The following is a 19,912-nucleotide window of genomic DNA, read 5'->3' as shown; positions in this document are numbered from 1 at the left end:
CGAAGTAATAAAATTTCTTACATTTCCGTAATAAATAACAAAACAATAAAAAACACATTCTGAATTTATTTTAAGAACAAGCACTTAGTGTTAATATTTTTTGGTTACCTGGGATGGGAGGTGGGGTTACAGTTTGCCGTAACCATGGTTACTGTAAACTGTGGATGGATGTTAAAAGATCTCGAGCTGTGTCGTCTAGGCTAGGAAATTATCACGAGTAACAACCTGGACGTAATTATTTTCAGTTGCAGTTAATTTAGCGTTTACAGGAGAGCCTGGTGCACATATTAACGCAGCATGCAATAAATATATGACTTATGACGTATAATTTATTGTGCAGTTCTTTTTCCTCTCTCGCGTTTCCTTGGAGATTGCTTTAAGATTGTTCCATCTTGTGAATTTGAGGAATAATGGCTGAAGTTGAGGTCCACCTGCACCATATTTTCGGTTTGCGCGCAGCAGTAAGAAATAATTTGCACTTTCTTGACGAGCAAACGGTCATTTTTCCGTGCGGGAACAACTGCGCGCGCTACAACATACACCAACGATGCTACAAGTTCATTGCAGGTGAGTGCGTGAGATAAGCAATTAATAAAACAATGTGTGCGGTGAAACACTGAGTTACTGTCACCACAGCACATCCCCACATGTTTTATTCCTCTTATACCACAGCATTGTTTATTAAAGACGACATACTACATGCCAGAGTTTTTATCCGTTTATGGTTACATGAAACAATTTAGTTCCTGTTCTCACTTAAGTTATAGCAGCTATAAACAGTCGTTCCCTCACCACCCTCTTGTTCTATCTCTTTAAGTTAATAAGACACCCCCCCCCCCAACCCACACACACACACACACACACACACACACACACACACACACACACACAGCTTATCGTGTTACTTAGAAACCGGAAAGCATAAACTCAGAAAAGTTACAGCTTTAACTCTGACTGTTACTAATGCTGACACTGAAGACTCCTTCCATAAATGAAAACTCATCCTTCCATTACAGAAAACTCATCATAGCAACGATTACACATATCTTTTGTTTATGTGGAGCGTCTGCCATACATGTCCGTGTGAATGAGCTGTTGCTATAGAAATGATAACATATTAGAATATATTTCTGGATGTAAAGCCAACCCCAGTTAGATCATCCATAATATTTTATTTGAATTTTTTGGTAAAAGAGTATTATTTTTGTAATTATTTATGTGCCACTAAAGCTGGAAGAAAGGCTTACGCAAAAATGTTGTTGTTCTTCTTTCGGCTGGTCCCATTAGGGGTCATCACTGCAGATCATTGGTCCATACATTTGATTTGGCACAGTTTTTATGCCGGATGCCCTTCCTGATGCAAATCTAACCAGTTTTATCCAGGCTTGGGATCAGCACTGGAAGTGCACTGTCTTCTGTTCCCTGGCTGGGCTGTGGCGGCAAGAGCACCAAGGCCTAACCATTAGTCCATTTTTTAATTACATTTTATTGCTTAATATCTTAAAATCACATAATTGCCCACTAAAACCAATTCTGAGGTCTCAGTATTTACTTTTGCTGTTTGCTAACAAAGTGTCAACGAAATAGCAGAACAACATTATGAGACACTATACCTTCACAGCGGTTTTAGACAAAATTTACAGAAATAATTATGTATTTATCAAGGAATAGAAGAGAAAATGAAGCTGGTAGAAAAATTATACCTTAATGTTCAATTAGTACTTCAGGTAGACTTATAGAAGCACTGATGCTTGAAGATATAAACAATAATCAGAAAAAAGGTATCATGAAGTTAATATATAACAATATATTTCATATTGTCCAGCCTATAAAAGAAGTAAAGTTCTAGTACCTCAGAAATCTTAATTTCATTCCTGGATGTGACCCTATTTTCCAAGATGGAATTGTATGTAAATGGTTGTTTTTTTGCATGTGTTACCCCACAGGTACAGAGAGGAGCCAGGGCATGCAGGCTCTTGCCATTAGCCCCAACTGGCGCTATCTGGCTGTGTCAGAGTGCGGCGAGAGAGGCACCATCACCATCTACGATCTGCAGCATGAACAGAGCCGTAAAAAGAAGGTGCTGACGGGTGGCAATGTCAACGTGCAGGAGTTTGTCTGTATGGCATTCTCTCCTGACTCAAAGTACCTGCTGGGCCAGGGTGGAGGACCCGAGTGGACCCTCGTCTACTGGGTGTGGGAGAAAAATAAGGTCATGGCTACAGTGAAGAGCACAAATGCCGGCCCTGTCTATCAGGTAGAAATTTTATATGTCTAGAAGATAAAAAATCAGTGTGAGTAGACTTGCATTACAATTCTGAAGACATTACTCTGCTTATCCGAGCTTCCTTATCAGTTCTGCTGAATGGTCTAAAGTTCTGTGATGTTTAAACTCTTTAGGATTCATGTCATCTTGATACCTTGAAATGTGGTGTATCAGATTTACTCAAATTTTCAGGGATGGTTCATCCCAGATGGAGAAATATGACCTCCTTTACGCATCTTTTGAAGCACAACTTTGCATTTTTAACTTCAAGTGTGCCTTGTCCTTTTGAATCTGATAGACCACTGTCTTGGTGAGTCATGTGACCTCTGCCTGTCAGTCATGGTAAAGTAGGCATGGGCTATGGTTCTCTTAATCTCAGTAGTCTAATGTGCCACTGTGCCTGTCAGTCCTGATGAAAGAGGCTTGGCACTGTGCCTGTAAGTCCTAATGAAAGAGGTGTGGCTTCTGTGCCTGGGGAACTGGAAATGGGTTACCAAATCCTTACCTAGGTTCAAAAACAGTTATCACACTTGACTAAACATTGCAAACTCTGTGCCTTAAATTGCTTTATGTCTGTAAAAAAGCGCTGGTATGAACTCTCTCTTGGACACAAATATTAGCATTTAATTAACTGTACTTCAAGTGAAAGCACTTGTACAGATCATTTTCTTTTCCCACTTCTCCAGGTCAGCTTTAACCCTCAGGACAATACACAGATCTGTGTGAGCGGGAATGGTGTGTTCAAGCTTTTCCGCTATGTGGACGGCTCCCTGAAACAGACCAACTCTGCAAAGCTGGAGACGCAGAACATCCTGTCTCACGCATGGATGTCTGAGGAGCGCATCATCGCTGGAACGGAGACGGGACGACTGCTGGTGTTCGAGTCAGGAGACCTGCGTTGGGAGATGAGCGTGGCCAGCAAGATAACTGAACAGGAGACTGTGAGGTAGAGAATCAACCTGTCTTGTTTAATTGGCTTGTTTAACTTTTATTATCCTGAAGTAGTTTGTACTTACCTTTGGCAAGCACTCTATTTCAGTGAAGGTTCAATAGTCTGTAACTGTAAAGGTTTAATTCAAGGTGTGGATTTAAGTAAGTGCATAAGATGTTTAGAAGGCTTTAGAAGTGTTAGTAAGTGCAGAAAAAAAATAATCAACTGTTATCCTAGATGTTATCTCAAGAGGTAGGAATGGAGACAGGGAGAAGCACTGAACCACTGAAGATTGAGGATGCTGAAACACAACCTTGCTTAGATCTCAGGGAAGGACATTCCTGGAGTTAGCAAATGGGGGTGTAGTTTATTACAACATCATTTTTACTGGGCTTTCATTTCCCCACAGACAAAAGGAGGACGAGACCCCATCAGCTCCGGCCTTGATGCCGCGAGTGACCATCATCAAGGCTTATTCTAAAGGCTTTGCATGTTCAGCTGGTCCAGGAACTGTGTGTCTGTTTGAGAAAACTGAGGAGAAGGACAGTTATAGACAAATCAGGGAAATAAGGGTGAGTACAGACTCTCTAAATCTACACCCCCAAATTAATATCTGGTCAGTGGTGGTCCTGCAGTGGGTAGTGAGGGGGCGACAAATAGTGTATACTTACAAAATGCATCTGTATTGTAGTTACCTCACAACTCGGTGTATATGTCCAGTTGTGTGGTTGGCTTCTGGTGCTCGAGACATGGAGGTAGATTTAACCCTGCGTAGCACAGGCATGGAGAATGTTAGCATGTGAAGCAACATTAAATTGTCATTAGCTCCTGTTCTGCTGCTGGAGTTGAGATCTCATCCTTCCAATTGTGTTTGTGCTCAGATCTAACTAGTGGTAATCCAGAGGTTCCATTGCCCAGGAAGTCCATTGGTCCAGAAGTGATATTGCAAGTCCTTTACTGTCCACTTGATGCTCTTCCACTACAGCTGGTTAGCCCTGAAAGTGAAGAGGCTAAGGAGAATATCTTAAAGTGTCTATGCCAGGGGTGTCCAGTCTTCTCCAGAAAGGGCTGGTGTGGGTGCAGTTATTCTTTCCAATCACGTGCAACCTACAGTGCGTGATAAATGATCCACACGACACAGGTTACCATTGCAAATGTATCTCTATTTTAGAAGCACAAACAATAATGGCATAGCCTAACTCACTCACTCACAATCGCTCTGAATGGAGGGGCTGCGAAACCCCAAACATGGGTCTTAAGGCAAAATGCACCCAGACCGTTACCAGTCTACAGTCCGTAGTCACTCTAGGGTGTACCCTAAGCTTTAAATTGTAGGAACATGGTTGTACAGGGCTGTGGTCAGGATTAGTCTAAACATGAGGGTCAATAAAAACATCATCTTTCCCCCTTGTGTTTGCAGTGCCTTGCACTATCAAAAATGGATCACCAGTTGCAAGTCCTCCTTCAATCCAATACAGGAGATTGGGTACTGCCCCAGCTCAACACCGCCGGTTGAGTCCTGAAAATCCTGATTAACAACAGGAGCATCAGTTATGCTTTGCCCGGGCACTTGTGCAGCCTGTGATTCAACTGTCTGCCAAGTGTGAAAGGGCTGTAGATTTACCACATGCACTACACCCATGTCTTGACTATTATCAACCTTGGCCAGCCTATAATTTACCTCAGACAGCCTTTGAACAACTCGATAAGGACTGTAGGGAAGTTTAGCTCATTTAAATTAAGCTGACGTATTCTCCACCATTATATAAGAACTTTTAGCTCATTAGATGTTGACTTAGTTGTGTCTTATACTCATTATGACGTAAAGATTATTAATGTAATCAGTAATATTGATTATCTTAGGGAATTTTATCAAAATAGGTTTGATGAGGCATCTTATTCACTCTGGCAAGTCATTACAGTCGCGGCCGTCGACAGTAATAACTTCCCTTGAGGACAACCTTTATAGAGCACGGTACTACAGATCGGGCACCCTAGGAACTCAGATGGTGAGCAGGAAATCACAGAACAACATCACCTTGAACATAGACGAGACTTTATTGTACTAAGCTACTACACACACAGGCTAACTACTACACACATATCCTAACTACTACACACATATCCAACACACACATATCCTAACTACTACACACCTATCCTAACTTACCACACACAATCAACACGCACACACATCCTAACTTACCACACACAATCAACACGCACACAGACATACACATTCATACATGTGGGTATGTGACATGAGAAGAACCAGTGATAATAACCAGAGAGTTGAGTTCTGAAGCATATGCATGACCATTTTACTAGACCCTGACCTGAGTGAGCCATCGTTCTGTATCAGCATTAGTTGGTGAAAGAGTTTAGGTTTACTGCACCAGCTTAAATGAAGTTGGGAGGTATCAATACTTGCTTTGCTTGGGTGATGAGTGGCGGGAGTTGGTGTCGGTCAGCAGGTTCTAGTCGGATCAGAGTTGGCGGATGTTAGAGGAGTTCTGGATCGTCGCAGGAGAGGGAGGCTGGAGTCTGAACGGCTGGGAGAAGGTTGATTCAGTCGAAGTTCGAGGTTGCCAGTCTTGAGGACCTCCTGATGCAGGTTCTCTTGCTGTTCCAGCTTGGTTCGGGTTCCAGCTTCAGCTCCAGCTCCAGCTCCGGCTCGGTCCTTTCTTGGTTGAGGCGTTCTGTGTCTCCGTGTTTCTCTGTGTGATTGTAGAGACAGTTAGTTTCCTTAATTTGATAGTCTCGATTCCTACAGGACCCACACATAAAAGAGCCAATTTACTTGCAAAGTTCCCTGCAGCATCAGAACTCGGGTATGTTTTCAAACTCACTAAGTCTCCAAAACCGTATGCAGCTGGCCGTCGACAGAGGTCATAATGACTCTTCTGTTTTATATGGCTAGCCTCCAGCCTTGCATGATAAAGAGCCATTGATATGGAGCTTCGCAGAGCTTCAGGTTGACTAATCAAAGGGTCATCCAAACCATCAGTAGGTGGTTGTGCAAGGTGGTCTAATAGGGTGGCCAGCTCCCTCCCATAAAGCATCCATGCCTGACCTGTGGTTTCATGGGGTGCTGTCCTCCACGCAAAACAAGTCTGTGGAATATATCTGTCCCAAGACGTATGTTTATCCTTTACATATGCCCTGATGGCAGTTATCAACGTCTTGTTGCCTCGTTCTTCAGCGGTAGTTTGGGGGTCGTATGCTGTTGTTAGCCTATGATCCGACCCCATCTCAACTCCTGTGTTGAACAGTTCACTCACAAAAGGAGCCCCTCTATCAGAAATGAGGTGCTTTGGAGCCCCATGCCTTGCAAAAACGTCAGCGAGGAACTTGCCTGCAGCAACTTGCGCAATGGCCTCCCTGACAGCGCTTGCATCTACCCATTCACTGAAATAGTCAACAAAGACTAAAATGAACTGATTCCTGTATTTGGCAATGGGCCCACAAAATCATCCCCTGCATACTCTCTGGGTTCATTCACATTCACAGGGACCATCAAACCCACCAGTTTCTGCTGGGATGGTTTGGTAAGACACATATGTGCGCACATCACCCCTCATTTTAGGCCAAAAAAATCAGTTTAAGCCTGGCAAGGGTCGTTTTGACACGAAGATGCCCCAGAATAGGGCGGTCATGATAATACTTTAGGATAGATCCTCAAATTGCCAATGGCGCCACCAACCTCAATTCTTTCCATGGGTGTAAGCTACACTGAATGGTAATGTCTCTGTAGTACAATAAGCTCTGTAGTACAATCTTGTACAGTGTAACGGCCCTCAAAATCATCATCTCCCTCATCAGCCTGTGTACTTTCCAACTTACAGAGCAGCTCACCTGCTTCAGCATCATCCAGCTGGAGCTGCCATATCTGGTTTCTTTCCCTCAGCTCAAGTAATATTTGGGTATGAAGGTCCAAACCTTCTATGACAGCATAGTCAGGCAAGATATCCATGGGCCAACTGCTATCTGGGAAAGAGCATTGGGGACTTCAGGCTTATACATGATGCTGAAATCAAAATCCCGCAATCAAAGCCACCAACACGCCGACTGACCAGAAGGATTAGGATACGACATCAGCCACTGCAAGCTACTCTGATCTGTGTACACGGTGACACGCAGTCCTTCAATATAGGGTCTGAAATGCTCAAGCGCCCATATCAACCACAAACATTCAAAGTTTGACTAGCATATGCTACTGCAATCTCTCGCCATCAACATCCAGACGCATCATTGCTGCCCCTAGCCATGCATCACGTGCATCCATGTGGATGTAAAATAGTTGTTCAAAATCAGGAAACCTCAGAATAGGTGATAGCTCTTCTCTACCTCAACCTGCCAGTAACCTCTGGTGAGCTCAATTGTGCTGATGAAATTTCCCTTTGCCAAGAAATCTAATGAGTCATCAATTTGAGGCATAGGGTGACTGTCCTGAACAGTGACGTTAGTGTCAATTGAGATCTCTGCCCACATAGTGCGTCCTAAACGACTGCTGAATAGGTCCTCAAAACTCTCCAGCAGCCCTTTGAGCTGCTGTCCTTGTTCATTAACTAATGATGATCCACTGGTTGCTACTGTGATATTTATTTGAGAGGCCTGCAGGCCACCTAAAGTCGGCCCCTTGAATACACCTTGATGATCCTCCAACTGAATACCCTCAACATCATCCCCATCAATGTTCCCAATGGTTACTGTTCTGCTGGGAATGTGAATGTTGACCGAAGCTCTAAGCATGAAATCCATCCCCAATAATACAGTAGTTGGCACAGTTAGACTGGGCAGAACAGTGAACCTATGATAAAAATGCTGCCCTTGGAGCCAAAACGTTAGCCAGGTAGTCCCTAAGGGTTCGGAGTCTGCCAACCTGAGAGGAGCGGACACCTAAGGCATGAAATCAGGTTGTCCATCTTCAGTGGCTATCAGTATATCCCCCCTTACCGCAGATAATGAATCACCCGTGTCTAAAGTGGCCATTATTTGAAAATTTTTCAGCTTAACTGGCACATGCAAAGGACTGTTCCAAAAAGAAAGTGAAGACACATCATCAATATGACCTAAATTAGATTCAAGCAGTGTCCAATCACCAAAATGAGGCCTATTTATTGCCTGGGTTGAGGGATGCCTTGATGAAATGCATGAAATGGCTCCTAGTGGCAACAGTCCCTTCCCGCTTTCACAGTGATGATGTCCATTTAATACTAAACCTCTTAAGTTCTTTTCCTTCAATATGCACAACCTGTACTGTCCTTGTTCTCCTCCACAGCTGTAGAAGAAGTCTCCACTGCTCACTCAAACAAGTATTCAAAGTCACAATAGTCAAGCATCACTAATCACAATCCACCCACGAAAAAGTCCTCTGCTAGTGAGATGAAATATTCCCGAAAACACAAACCGTACAGGTGAACGCACACAGGCAGTGTCATTATGTCTCTATAGCAACAGGTTTCCATGCAACACAGGGAAACTCCAGCCAAGCACCGTCCTCTCACCGATGACTCTGATCCGCAATCCCAAAATCCGATATAGAATGAGCATCTAAAACAAAACCGTGTTAAAACAAAAATAAAATAAAACAAAAATAAAAATAAAATCCAGTGGCGAAACCTTCGTCTCAGCTCATCAAGCAGCGGAAGTCCCGTCCGATAGGCCAAGACACAAACCTGCGCACATCATCTCGTTATCACATTCTTGCATCAATTTAAACTCGGATAACCCAGGGAAACTTTAGTTCAGGTAACCTATAGTGCATGATAAATGATCCAAACGACACAGGCGTGACAATCTTATATCTCAAGTGTTGGGTTTTTAATGAGTCTCAAGTGGTATTTCTTTGGATTAGTGGATAGTTGAGACCCTTTCCGACCCTTGCCGTGCACTCGCCTGAAGTAGACCAGATGTTTGGACCCAGCTCTTGGAAGTGGATGACGATGTCCATGTAGGCTCCAGCATATCAAATATGCTATGAATGAGGCATTGGAAGTTTGCCTGAAATGCAGGACATGGTACCAACAGTGGATTCTAGGGGGTTCAGTCTGTTTGGAACCAAGCCTCCTGTTCAAGCAAGATACCAGTGTTCTTTTGTGAGGCCTTCTTCAGTGCTTGATCAGCTCGTCCACTTGAAGCACTGGGTGGAGCTTGGGTCTGATTTGTTAATGAGTGGTACCTTTGTGCAAAAGCCCTAGTACTGACTTGTTTTTTTGTGGTCATCCAAGTATTTATACATATGCAGACAATATGTTATATGTCCTTTAGTGTCATGAACTCAGAGGCAGGTGGATATAAGCATGAGTAAATCCTTACTGAATAATCCAAATCAGAAGGCACAAGCATATTCAGTAAAAAGTCCAAGGACAAAAATATGAGATAACAGATCTAAGTGGGAAAAACCTGGATAAAGGAGAGAAGGAAAACATAAAAACAAACCAGAAAGAATGCTTGGAACTGCAATCAGAAGCAAAATACAAAACCTCACAACACACATATGAAAGTGAGCTGCTTAAATGCAGTGGAATAATGAGAGGGAAACTGAAATAAGGTGCTTACATTAGCAAACAAAAAATGAGGGGACAGAGGTGGAGACAGACCAGGAAGTAAAACCAACAGTGCCTGTCAAAATTCTCACACTGGCATCAACTGTAACTCCTTGGTTTTTAATCATATTTTATTCCCTCCTATCTCCAGATACCTCCGGACCCGTGCAGCAATGAGCCAAGTCAGGCAGAGCAGCAGGAGATTGCCACAATGTGTATCAGCCCATCAGAGGAGACTCTGGCCACCAGCACAGACCGCGGCCAAATCTATCTCATTGCACTCGCTTCGGCTGAGATGAGCAAGGTACCATGGGAACATGCCATGGAATATTTTACTCTGGATGAATGCCATCGATGAATTTCACTGTACTGATGTTTGTTCATATGTTGTGTTTGTTATCAGGGTATGCGGGCTCACTTTGAGTTTCTCTCCCACTCTTTTCACTCTGGGATCATCACCGGTCTGTCTGTCTGCATCCGCAAACCGCTCATCGCCACCTGCTCCATGGATCACTCCATACGCATCTGGAATTATGAAACTGGGTAAGAGCAGCTACAGTCTGATATTTCTCTGTTTTCTATGCATCCTTTTTGAGTATCCTTCTGCTTGAATCTATATTACAAGATTATTAAAACATACAATATACACCATATACACCATGAGTTTATATTTAGAAAGGCAAACAAAAACCAAAACTGAAAACAAAATCCCCTACTTTTCATTATTATTCATTAGAAAATAAATATAAAATGCTTTTTATGCTTTATTCATGAAAATTAATTAATTCCTTAATGACTAATTGAAAATTATGTGGTAATGAAAAAATCCTCTGTTATTGGCACATCTGACCATGTAAAAGAATGTTAGTTAGTTCCACAAAACAAAGCTGACAATAAATAAAATAATATATAATATAAAACGGTTATACATGATCTGCAATATGGACCTCAATACCATGCCTCCTGTCTTCAGGAGGAGAAATTAAACCTGTTGTGGAAATGTCATTCAGTGAAACATGGGAACTTTTGAGTTAAAATATTTTTTGGTTAAAAAGTGAAAGTGCCATTTTTCAAACAAAAAAATATTAGGCTGACAGAAACAGTGCATCCATAAAAAAACAAAAAACAAAAATGAAAAGGAAAATGGTCAGACAGATAAGCAAGGAGACATGCATTAAAAAGTAGGACATTATATTAATACGATCTGATATGATCTGATTTCTGGAAACGGAATAAATCTATGGTTTGTGCATCATCATCATCATCATCATCATCGTTACAGTGTCTGCTGTTTCACAGTGCTTTGAATGTTTTGGGACTGAATGATGGTGTAGTATTTTTTTTTACTTCAGTGCTTTGGAGCTGTATAAGGAGTTCCAAGAGGAGTCGTACAGTGTGGCACTGCACCCATCCGGCCTCTTTATCCTGGCGGGCTTCTCTGACAAGCTCCGCCTCATGAACCTGCTCATTGATGACATCCGCACCTTCAAGGAGTTCACCGTGCGCAGCTGCCGAGAGGTGCATCCTCACCGATCTGCCTTGACAAACACTCACTGTGCGTGTTCTGAGCATATGAGACAGTGATGTAAAACTAATCCCTGTCCAAATATGGCCGTTTGAATTGTAGTTGTGAACATGCAGCAGATATCAAATATAAAACCAACCTTCTGCTGTATTAATGGCCGTTCTCTGTATTTTAAGATATTGAGATGTACTTCCATTTATGAAGCTTCAGTAGAATTTAATAAAATTTAGTTTTGTCTTCAGATGGGCTTTGACAAATTTAATACCTGCCCTTCAATTGTGTTAATTCACACACATGGTCCTGAAGTGATCCAGGCTGCATATGAAAAAAATTAATCTATTTGTATTGTCTCTGCCCATTATTTTACACTTCTGTATAGAAACACCCCAAATTACATATTCATTAATGCAGAAAAATGGAAAGGAAGTGTTGTTTTGCACATGTGAAAGACTGAATTCAAGTACAACTTCTGAAGTAAAACCATTGATTAGTAGAGGACCCCCCTGTATCTAATGTGAAGAAATAGTGTGTGAAATAACGCTCTGTGTGTCCTCAGTGTGTGTTCAGCCACGGGGGTCACATGTTTGCTGCTGTCAACGGTAATGTGATTCATCTCTACTCCACCACGACCTTTGACAACATCCTGAATCTGAAAGGTCACAGTGGCAAGGTCAGTGCAACTTGAGTTTCCTCTGTCAGCATGCAAAATGTGTTTTATATATAAAGAAATGAGGGTGGCTGAAAGTGGGCGTGGCTTCCTGTTTATATACGGAAGTGAAGAAGTTGGAAGAAGGAGGTCATACTGCACATGTACATGTATTATTATTATTATTTTTTTTTACAGCTTTTGATAGCCGGCAAGCCCACATGAGCTAACCTGACAGAATCTCTGAGGGAATTTAAATTGTTCAAAATCTTTACTGGTAACGCTAGTTAACTTTCAGGATAATATAAGATCATTTTTAAGCAATATTCTACATGTTTATAATGTTCAGTACTGACAGTAATCTTTTGGATAACATGGGCTAAGCTGACAAGATTCCTGATAGATAAATAAAACAAAATAAAATATTATTTACTGTATAAATATACAAAAAATTACATACAATTATCACTTATTATTATGTATATTACAATAATATACAAACATAATATGAAAATAAAATGGAAAAGAATAAAAAATATAAATAATAATAATAATAATAATTTATTAAATATATATACAAATAAATCCATGTTATATCATATATCAATATGATTATATAAAAATTAAAAACACAAAACAATTAATATCACGTACATAAAAAATGCAAAACAAATTTAATGGAATAAAAAAATTGCCAATAAAAACATTCTTATGTAAAATATTTTCATGTAATTACATGATATCATGGTCATATATAAGGAATACATGAATGTGTATATGTGTAAGATAATCACAGCTCTGGCCCATCAGGTGCGGTCAGTGGTGTGGAGTGCTGATGACAGTCGTCTGGTGTCGTGTGGAATGGACGGAGCCGTGTATGAGTGGAATGCTCTGAATGGCCAACGTGAGTCCGAGAGCGTGTTGAAGTCGTGCAGTTACACCAGCGTGGCGATCTCGCCTGACACCAGGAGCATTCTCGCCGCGGGCAACGACTGCACGCTGAAGGAGATCCAGGACTGCAAGGCAAGTCCAGAAAACTGTTTGTTTTTTTACCACAAGGGCTTGAAGAGACAGGTGAAAGGAGGCAAAAAGGCAACAGTGAGGAATGTTGATTGTAGTGTTGGCTTATTTAGCAAAGAAAAAAGAATAAAAATAAAGAAAATTGCTGTTGTTTTACCTCAAACTTATCCTGCCTTCTGTTTCCACAACTGCAAACAAACAAACAAATAAATGACCCAGTGTCTTGTTTTCTCCATATTTTCATCCACTGTATGTATTTTTATTGAATGTGAAAAGGTTGCTTCAATTTGTATTTTTTGCATTTAGATCCTGAGGGAAGTGGCCTCCGATGATGTGAGCTACACATCCATTGTCATGACTCGCTCAGGCCGAGCACTCTTCACCGGGACCAGCAGCGGCACCATAAGGGCCATCAAGTACCCTTTACTCATGCAAAAAGACTGGACAGAGTACCAGGCCCATTCTGGTCCCATCACTAAAGTATGTGTGTGGTGTAGGGGTGTGATATTATGCTGAGATAAAGATAACAGAAATAGTTTTACTGTCAATGATATATACTGTATAGAGAGAGAAATCCAGAAACCACAAAATGTAAACTTAAAGTTAAATCTTTACCTCTGACTATTACAAAGCACTGACACTGGAGACTCCTTCCATAAATATTAAATAAACGTCTTCTTACAGAAAATGTCACCATATCAGCAATTACACATGCTGTTTTTTGTTAAATAACAATGTGTTTTTTAATCAGTTTAATATTAGGCCTTGATTATGTAACGTGTCCGACGTGCAACTCCCTGTGAATTCGTGCTCTCTCATTCTGTGATGTCGCATGAGCAACAGTTTAAAAAGATTTTGGCGAGGATGCACGTCTTAGCGTTTACTCTCCCAAGAATTAGTTGAGAAAATGGGGTAAAACTCTAAAAGAACAATAATTCATACTAATAATATATAATAATAATACAGGCCTGTAATAATTCATACAGCCCTAGTGTGGTGAAAAAGCATGTCCCTTCATCACCACCACAGATGGTGATCACGTTCGATGATCAGTACCTTCTGAGTGCTTCAGAAGATGGCTGTCTCTTCATCTGGAAAATCACTGAGCAGGAAGGACGCGGGCTGAAGAGGGACAAAGAAATGAGCTATGCGGAGGAGATTCTCATCACCAAGTCTGATCTGGAGGAAAAGGTATAAACATGAGCAATATATTCTCATAAATCTAATGTGTTATAAGTGCTGATGTTTTTTACATAGTAACTGCCCAAAACTCCTTAATATCGCTTACCTAATTTGATCTATAACCTGAGTCTGGTGGACAGGAATGATTTTATCCCTCATGCTCGATTTTTGCTAATGGAATCTCGGCTCCTGAGTGGTACAACAGAAAAGCGTTCTCCCTATCATCTTGAGCTCATGAGTCCGAATCCCGACGATGTTGCTCTCATCTGTGGCCAGGAGTCCATCAATCACACCAACATCAGCCAATCATGAGTGTCTGTGATCTCATGTATGCGGCAACAACAAAGGAATCTCCAATGACCCTGATCATTTTTTAAAAAATTATAGCGACACAATTGCACAATTTCCAGTTAGCAGCCACATTTTGTTTCAGATTTACAAACACTTTTTTAGTCTGAGGTCAATATGACTTTACTATAATCTCTGTAAACTTTTTTACTGAGCCAAACACAAAGTTTTATGTAAATTCAAATGTGGATATTTTTTGTAAAATTGTAAAATGGTTCATTTTGAAAGTCAACAAATTATTACGACTGAAGGGCAGGTATTAAACTTGTGGAAGCATTCCTCAAAACTGTGGTGACATTTCTTCTTATAACAGATTTTCTCTTATACAATTTCACTTTATGAACACACTCATACACATATTCCTTTTTTTACATGTCTCAGTATCTTTAATCAGTGTTCTACTTGAAAGTGATTACAGAAGTGCAGTGAGTTGTGCTTTCAGTTTCGCTCTTTCAGGAGATCTGGACTCTATGAACACGACTATAAAGAACAATTGGCTCATACAAAAAAAATCTCATTTTAAATATTTACTCTCCTGAATTTCTATATGACATCATATTGACTCACTTATTCTTTGTAAATCACCCACAACACACTCACTAAACAGACACACACAAATTAGCCTTTCATATTCAGGATCTTTAATGTGATGAAATTCTGTCACCATCCAGAACCAAATCATACTGGAACTTAAGACCCGGGTGGAAGAGCTGAAGATGGAGAATGAGTACCAGCTACGTCTTAAGGACATGAACTACAATGAGAAGATCAAGGAACTCACAGAGAAGTTCAGCCAGCAGATAGAGTCGCTTACAACCCAAAACCAGGTCAGACCTTCCTGATTCACAAACATATTAGCAAGACCGGGGGTGGCATATTTTTGAGCAGATGTCGGAAAAGTTACAGCTTTACGTCTGACTGTTACAAAGCGTGTTGGGAGTGTGCCATGTTAAAATAACCATAGTGTCACCCTTTAAATAAAACGTATAATATAACCATTTTAGATTTTGTCTGTTTTTAATGTATTGAAAAAACAATATTGAAATAATGTAATGCAATGAAAAACAGTTATATCTTGATGCATGTTGGAAAATAAACAAGATTTGAGCTGTATATATCTCACATTGCAGGTGCTGAAATCGGAGAAGGAGAAGCAGGAGGTCACACACCAGGGAGCGCTAAAGGACATTACAGAGAAATACGCTAAAGAGCAGCACGATCTGGGTAAATACACTCACTACAGGTCAGCTGTGTGCTTACTACAGCAACTTGTTTATACTTTAACGTCGAGCCTGGGCTTTAGAGCTTACAGAAATTATTTTTTTAAACCTGAAACGTCTGCTTAAATTCCGAAGCCATTTTTATTTTTTTCAGATTTATAAAAAAGCATACAGAAATAAACATTGTAGTATTCCATACTAGTTGGATGTTTATACATCCCTTAAGGATTCTTAGGTTGTTCCTCTAAGGGAACTCTTTAAGGTTCTATGTGGAAGCCAACAACAGAAGGTTTCCCTATCAGATAGGATTCCTGACAGTAAAATGGTACATGTGTGCAACATAGAACCCAACAACAGAATGTGTGCAACCTCAAATTTATACCTCAGAGAAAAGTCAACTTTGTAAAAAAAAGTTTCTGGAGCCTAAATGCAAATTTAGAAATTAACCCAACAACAAATTTGGAGTTTGAACTGCACATTTACCCTATTAATACATACACTGTTAGAAAAAAAGGATTTTTCTTAAAGGGTTGTCTTTAATTAATACTGGTTATTAATGGTTCTTGATTTGGTTTGTTATTTGACTTGAAAACCCTTTATGAAAGGAAAAAAATTTTCTAGTAAAAGTGAAGATCTCAAGGGTTCTACATTTTGTAGGGTTATCAAGTTTTAAAAGGACCTCCAGCAGAAATTACTGGTACCTCACATCATTAGCAGCCTCCACAGAAACCGCCCACACTCTAAACTTTTCACTTTGAAGGACAAAAACATTCAGTTTACATTTGTGTGCATCAGCCTTTTAAAAGAAAGCCAAACTGCTGTGGCCTCTGATGGCTCTGCCCCTTTTCCTGCTACGTCAACATAATATTAATAATAAGCGAAACCATGTTGTGTTTTAACACTTTGTGAACTATGAAAATATGAGATTGGAGATGAATTTGCTCTCAGAATCCACCAACAACCAGAAGCTGATGCTGGAGTACGAGAAGCACCAGGAGATGCAGCTGAAATTGCAGAAGATGCAGGAGAGCTATGAGGAGAAGCTGCACGATCTGGAGGATGGCCGTCTGCGTGCCCTGGAGGACATGACGCAGTTCTATGAGGCCAAGCTGCAGGAGAAGGTGCTCGAGCTGGGCCAGGTAAGGAAGTCGTACTGCAGAACCCTTACCTTCTGTTTTCTTTTTTTTTGACTTGGCCCCACCCACATTATTATTGTTTATTTCTTTTGTTTGGGATTAATTCTGCAGCTCTTAAACTAGCTCACAGGTTTTTTTTTTTTTTTTGCATCTCATTAAAATAGCAGGCATAGTACGTGTTTAAAAAAGTCAACTACAAACTGGAAAGATATTATCACCCAAATAACTTCTGACTTTCTGATCCTTGCAATGTAGCAGCTCCCATAAATAATGCTCCATTGTTCGGCTGCAAGGTGAAGTTTAGTACATGCTTATAGATCGTCACTGAAAAACTGGGTGTGGTTTGAGAATTTGGGTGACAAAAAAAAATAGGAATACAGTAATCAACATTTAATACATGTTAGGAGCATACATGTATTCTGAAGTATGATAATTTGACATCTAGTGCACTAAATAGGGTGCCTACACTTAAGCCCCATCCACACATATAGGGGTAGCCTGTTTACATGAAACCAGCATTTTGGGTCGCTGAAAAAAATACCCTGCAAGGTAGAGAATCTTAAAATATCTCTGTTTTCATGTGGACGGGAATGTTGTTTTTGAAAACGCTGACATCACAGTGTGAACCTGCGCATGGCTGTTGTGTGTGTTTCGCATGTGTTGTGACTTTGTGCTAGGACTTTGTTTATCATGGCTGCTGATCAGGTTGCTTCTTTGTGCTCTGTAATTTCTTACTTGATAATGTGTTTGTGGTTTAATTTCAATTTGGTGGCACAAACCGCACTGTGGATGGAGGGATAAGACCAGAGACAACACTGTATTCAAGTGTAACATTAAGCAGTAGCTCCATCTCATCATCAGTCCGCTCATATGAATCTTCATGTTTGTCATGAGCGTTTTTAAATCATTTTGCATTTCAATGCTGGTCATGTGGACGGGAATTTCCTTATTAAAACAGGGGTCAAAACTATGTTTTCAAATTTCTATATACATGTGGACAGTGCCTGATGGGTCAGCAAGGGTCCATAGTTGTTTCCTATTCTTCAAAGCCTTACTGTCAGACATGAGTATATTAAAATGTGCAATTTTAGTAGGTTTTTGCTTTGAAAAATGTAGTGTGTAGTGTTTTTATTAGTGGTGTAATGACTGGACGATTTAGATCGATGCATTGATTTAAAAGGCAACGAATGAAACAAATCGAGGCAACAATCATAAACCAATTATTATCAAAAAAGGACAGAGAACTTGTGTGTAAGAAATATATATATATATAACTTTTAAAATATTGCTTCTCTACATTATTAAGTGTAGGCCTACCCCATATTCTGAACAAAATTGGTAACTTATCGATTGGAGCATGCTAAATCGAATTGAATCGAATCATTTTGTAGCATCTGTAAAGTCAAATATTAAATCATTGCCTTAAGAATCATGAAGCCTAAGATTTACACGCTTATTTTCATCTTGTCTCGTCAGTGTCAGGATGAGTCTCAGCAGCAGTTGCGAGAGTTTGAGGAAATAAAGAAGCAGATAGAGGAAGACAGCGATCTCGAGCTCCACGACATCCGTGTCAAATACGAACGCAAGCTCTGGGAGGAAAAGGAGACCAACTTGAAGCTCAATGGAGAGACGAGAGTCATGAAGAAGAAGGTGTGCAGCCATGCTAACATATCACCCCACCCGGATTTCTAGTTCACATGCTCCATGTAGGATGGATTAACGTGTGAATGTGTCGCTGCAGTTCACCAGCCTGCAGAGGGAGATTGACAACCGCAACCTGGACATCGAGAAGCTGAAGGTGGAGCAGCAGAAGCTGCATGGTGTCATCAAGGCTCTGGAGAAGGACATCATGGGACTGAAGAGGGAGATCCAGGAGAGAGACGAGACCATCCAGGACAAGGTGGAGCTCAAAATGAGTCTTTCATTACTAAACAGAACATTAGGGAGAAGGATTTGTGTAAAGATCAGTTTGTCTCTGAGATTTACAATATCCTCTTTAGGAAAAAAAATCAGTCAACTCCATAAATATTGGCACCCTTCATCAAAAAGGGCAATCTAATCTAAACAATATGCAATGGGTGATCTATTAAGCTTTAATATTGGGAATTTGTTATTTTTATTTTAACATAATGTGTATAAAAAGTTTAGATAAGTAGTGTATTTCTTTGTTTTTTGTTTTTTTTTTGTAATGTCTAGCAAGTTTGGAGAAACCTTTTACAAAAATAGACACCTTTTAAAAAAATTGTTTTTTAATTTATGATTGAACTTAACTGTATTTTTCACTGTTTATGCTTTTTTTATGCATCATTCTCCCCCCCCCCCCCCCCCCCCCCCAATTATATTATGTTAAAATGTTAAGAGTGTATGTAGATAGATATGTAGATAAATGGTATGGTATGATATCTGTACAACTCAGAAATATTTCTTCAATAATCTGGGGAATAATAATGAAGAGAATACCTGTAAATAATATAAGTGGACATCTGTTCTTTTCTCTGTAGGAAAACCGCATCTATGATCTTAAGAAGAAGAACGAGGAGCTGGAGAAGTTCAAATTCGTGCTGGATTACAAAGTCAGTGAGCTGAAGAAGCAAATTGAGCCACGAGAGAATGAAGTGAAGGAGATGAAGGAACAGGTCCATGAGGTGAGGATTATAGTTTTACACCTACACACAGGGGAAGATATACAGTATGTATGATATTCACCGATCAGCCATAACATTATGACCACTGACAGGTGAAGTGAATAATATTGATTATCTCGTTACAATAGCACCGGTCAAGGGTTGAGATATATTAGGCAGCAAGTGACCAGTCGGTTCTCGAAGTTGATGTGTTGGAAGCAGGAAAAATGGGCAAAGCGTAAGGATTAGAAAGAATTTGACAACGGCCAAACTGTGATGACTAGATGACTGGGTCAGAGCATCTTTAAAACGGCAGGTGTTGTGGGGTGTTCCCGGTACGCAGTGGTTAGTACCTATCAAAAGTGGTCCAAGGAAGGACAACCGGTGAACTAGCAACAGGGTCATGAGCGCCCAAGATTCACTGATGCGCATGGGGAGCGAAGGCTAGTCCGTCTGGTCTGATCCC

General features: G+C 40.5%; 1 protein-coding gene across 3 annotated transcripts in view; it reads left to right on the top strand.

Moving 5' to 3' along the window:
* The first annotated feature begins 158 nt into the window (after window positions 1-158).
* Window positions 159-19,912, top strand: part of cfap57 (cilia and flagella associated protein 57) — a 34,555-nt gene continuing 14,801 nt past the window's right edge. For all 3 annotated transcript variants that reach the window (XM_034303292.2, XM_034303293.2, XM_034303295.2), the window contains exons 1-17: window positions 159-567; window positions 1,947-2,257; window positions 2,953-3,212; window positions 3,607-3,769; window positions 9,897-10,049; window positions 10,149-10,288; window positions 11,098-11,263; window positions 11,827-11,940; window positions 12,727-12,939; window positions 13,243-13,416; window positions 13,966-14,127; window positions 15,138-15,293; window positions 15,597-15,690; window positions 16,635-16,825; window positions 18,299-18,472; window positions 18,564-18,722; window positions 19,324-19,467. In XM_034303292.2, coding sequence (XP_034159183.2) covers window positions 411-567; window positions 1,947-2,257; window positions 2,953-3,212; window positions 3,607-3,769; window positions 9,897-10,049; window positions 10,149-10,288; window positions 11,098-11,263; window positions 11,827-11,940; window positions 12,727-12,939; window positions 13,243-13,416; window positions 13,966-14,127; window positions 15,138-15,293; window positions 15,597-15,690; window positions 16,635-16,825; window positions 18,299-18,472; window positions 18,564-18,722; window positions 19,324-19,467 — 2,931 coding nt within the window. In that variant the 5' untranslated portion in view covers window positions 159-410. The remainder of the gene's footprint in view (window positions 568-1,946; window positions 2,258-2,952; window positions 3,213-3,606; window positions 3,770-9,896; window positions 10,050-10,148; window positions 10,289-11,097; window positions 11,264-11,826; window positions 11,941-12,726; window positions 12,940-13,242; window positions 13,417-13,965; window positions 14,128-15,137; window positions 15,294-15,596; window positions 15,691-16,634; window positions 16,826-18,298; window positions 18,473-18,563; window positions 18,723-19,323; window positions 19,468-19,912) is intronic.

The sequence above is a fragment of the Pangasianodon hypophthalmus genome, chromosome 4 (assembly GCF_027358585.1).
Source record: "Pangasianodon hypophthalmus isolate fPanHyp1 chromosome 4, fPanHyp1.pri, whole genome shotgun sequence".
Taxonomy (NCBI): domain Eukaryota; kingdom Metazoa; phylum Chordata; class Actinopteri; order Siluriformes; family Pangasiidae; genus Pangasianodon; species Pangasianodon hypophthalmus.
This window is presented reverse-complemented; position numbering and strand designations above follow the sequence as displayed.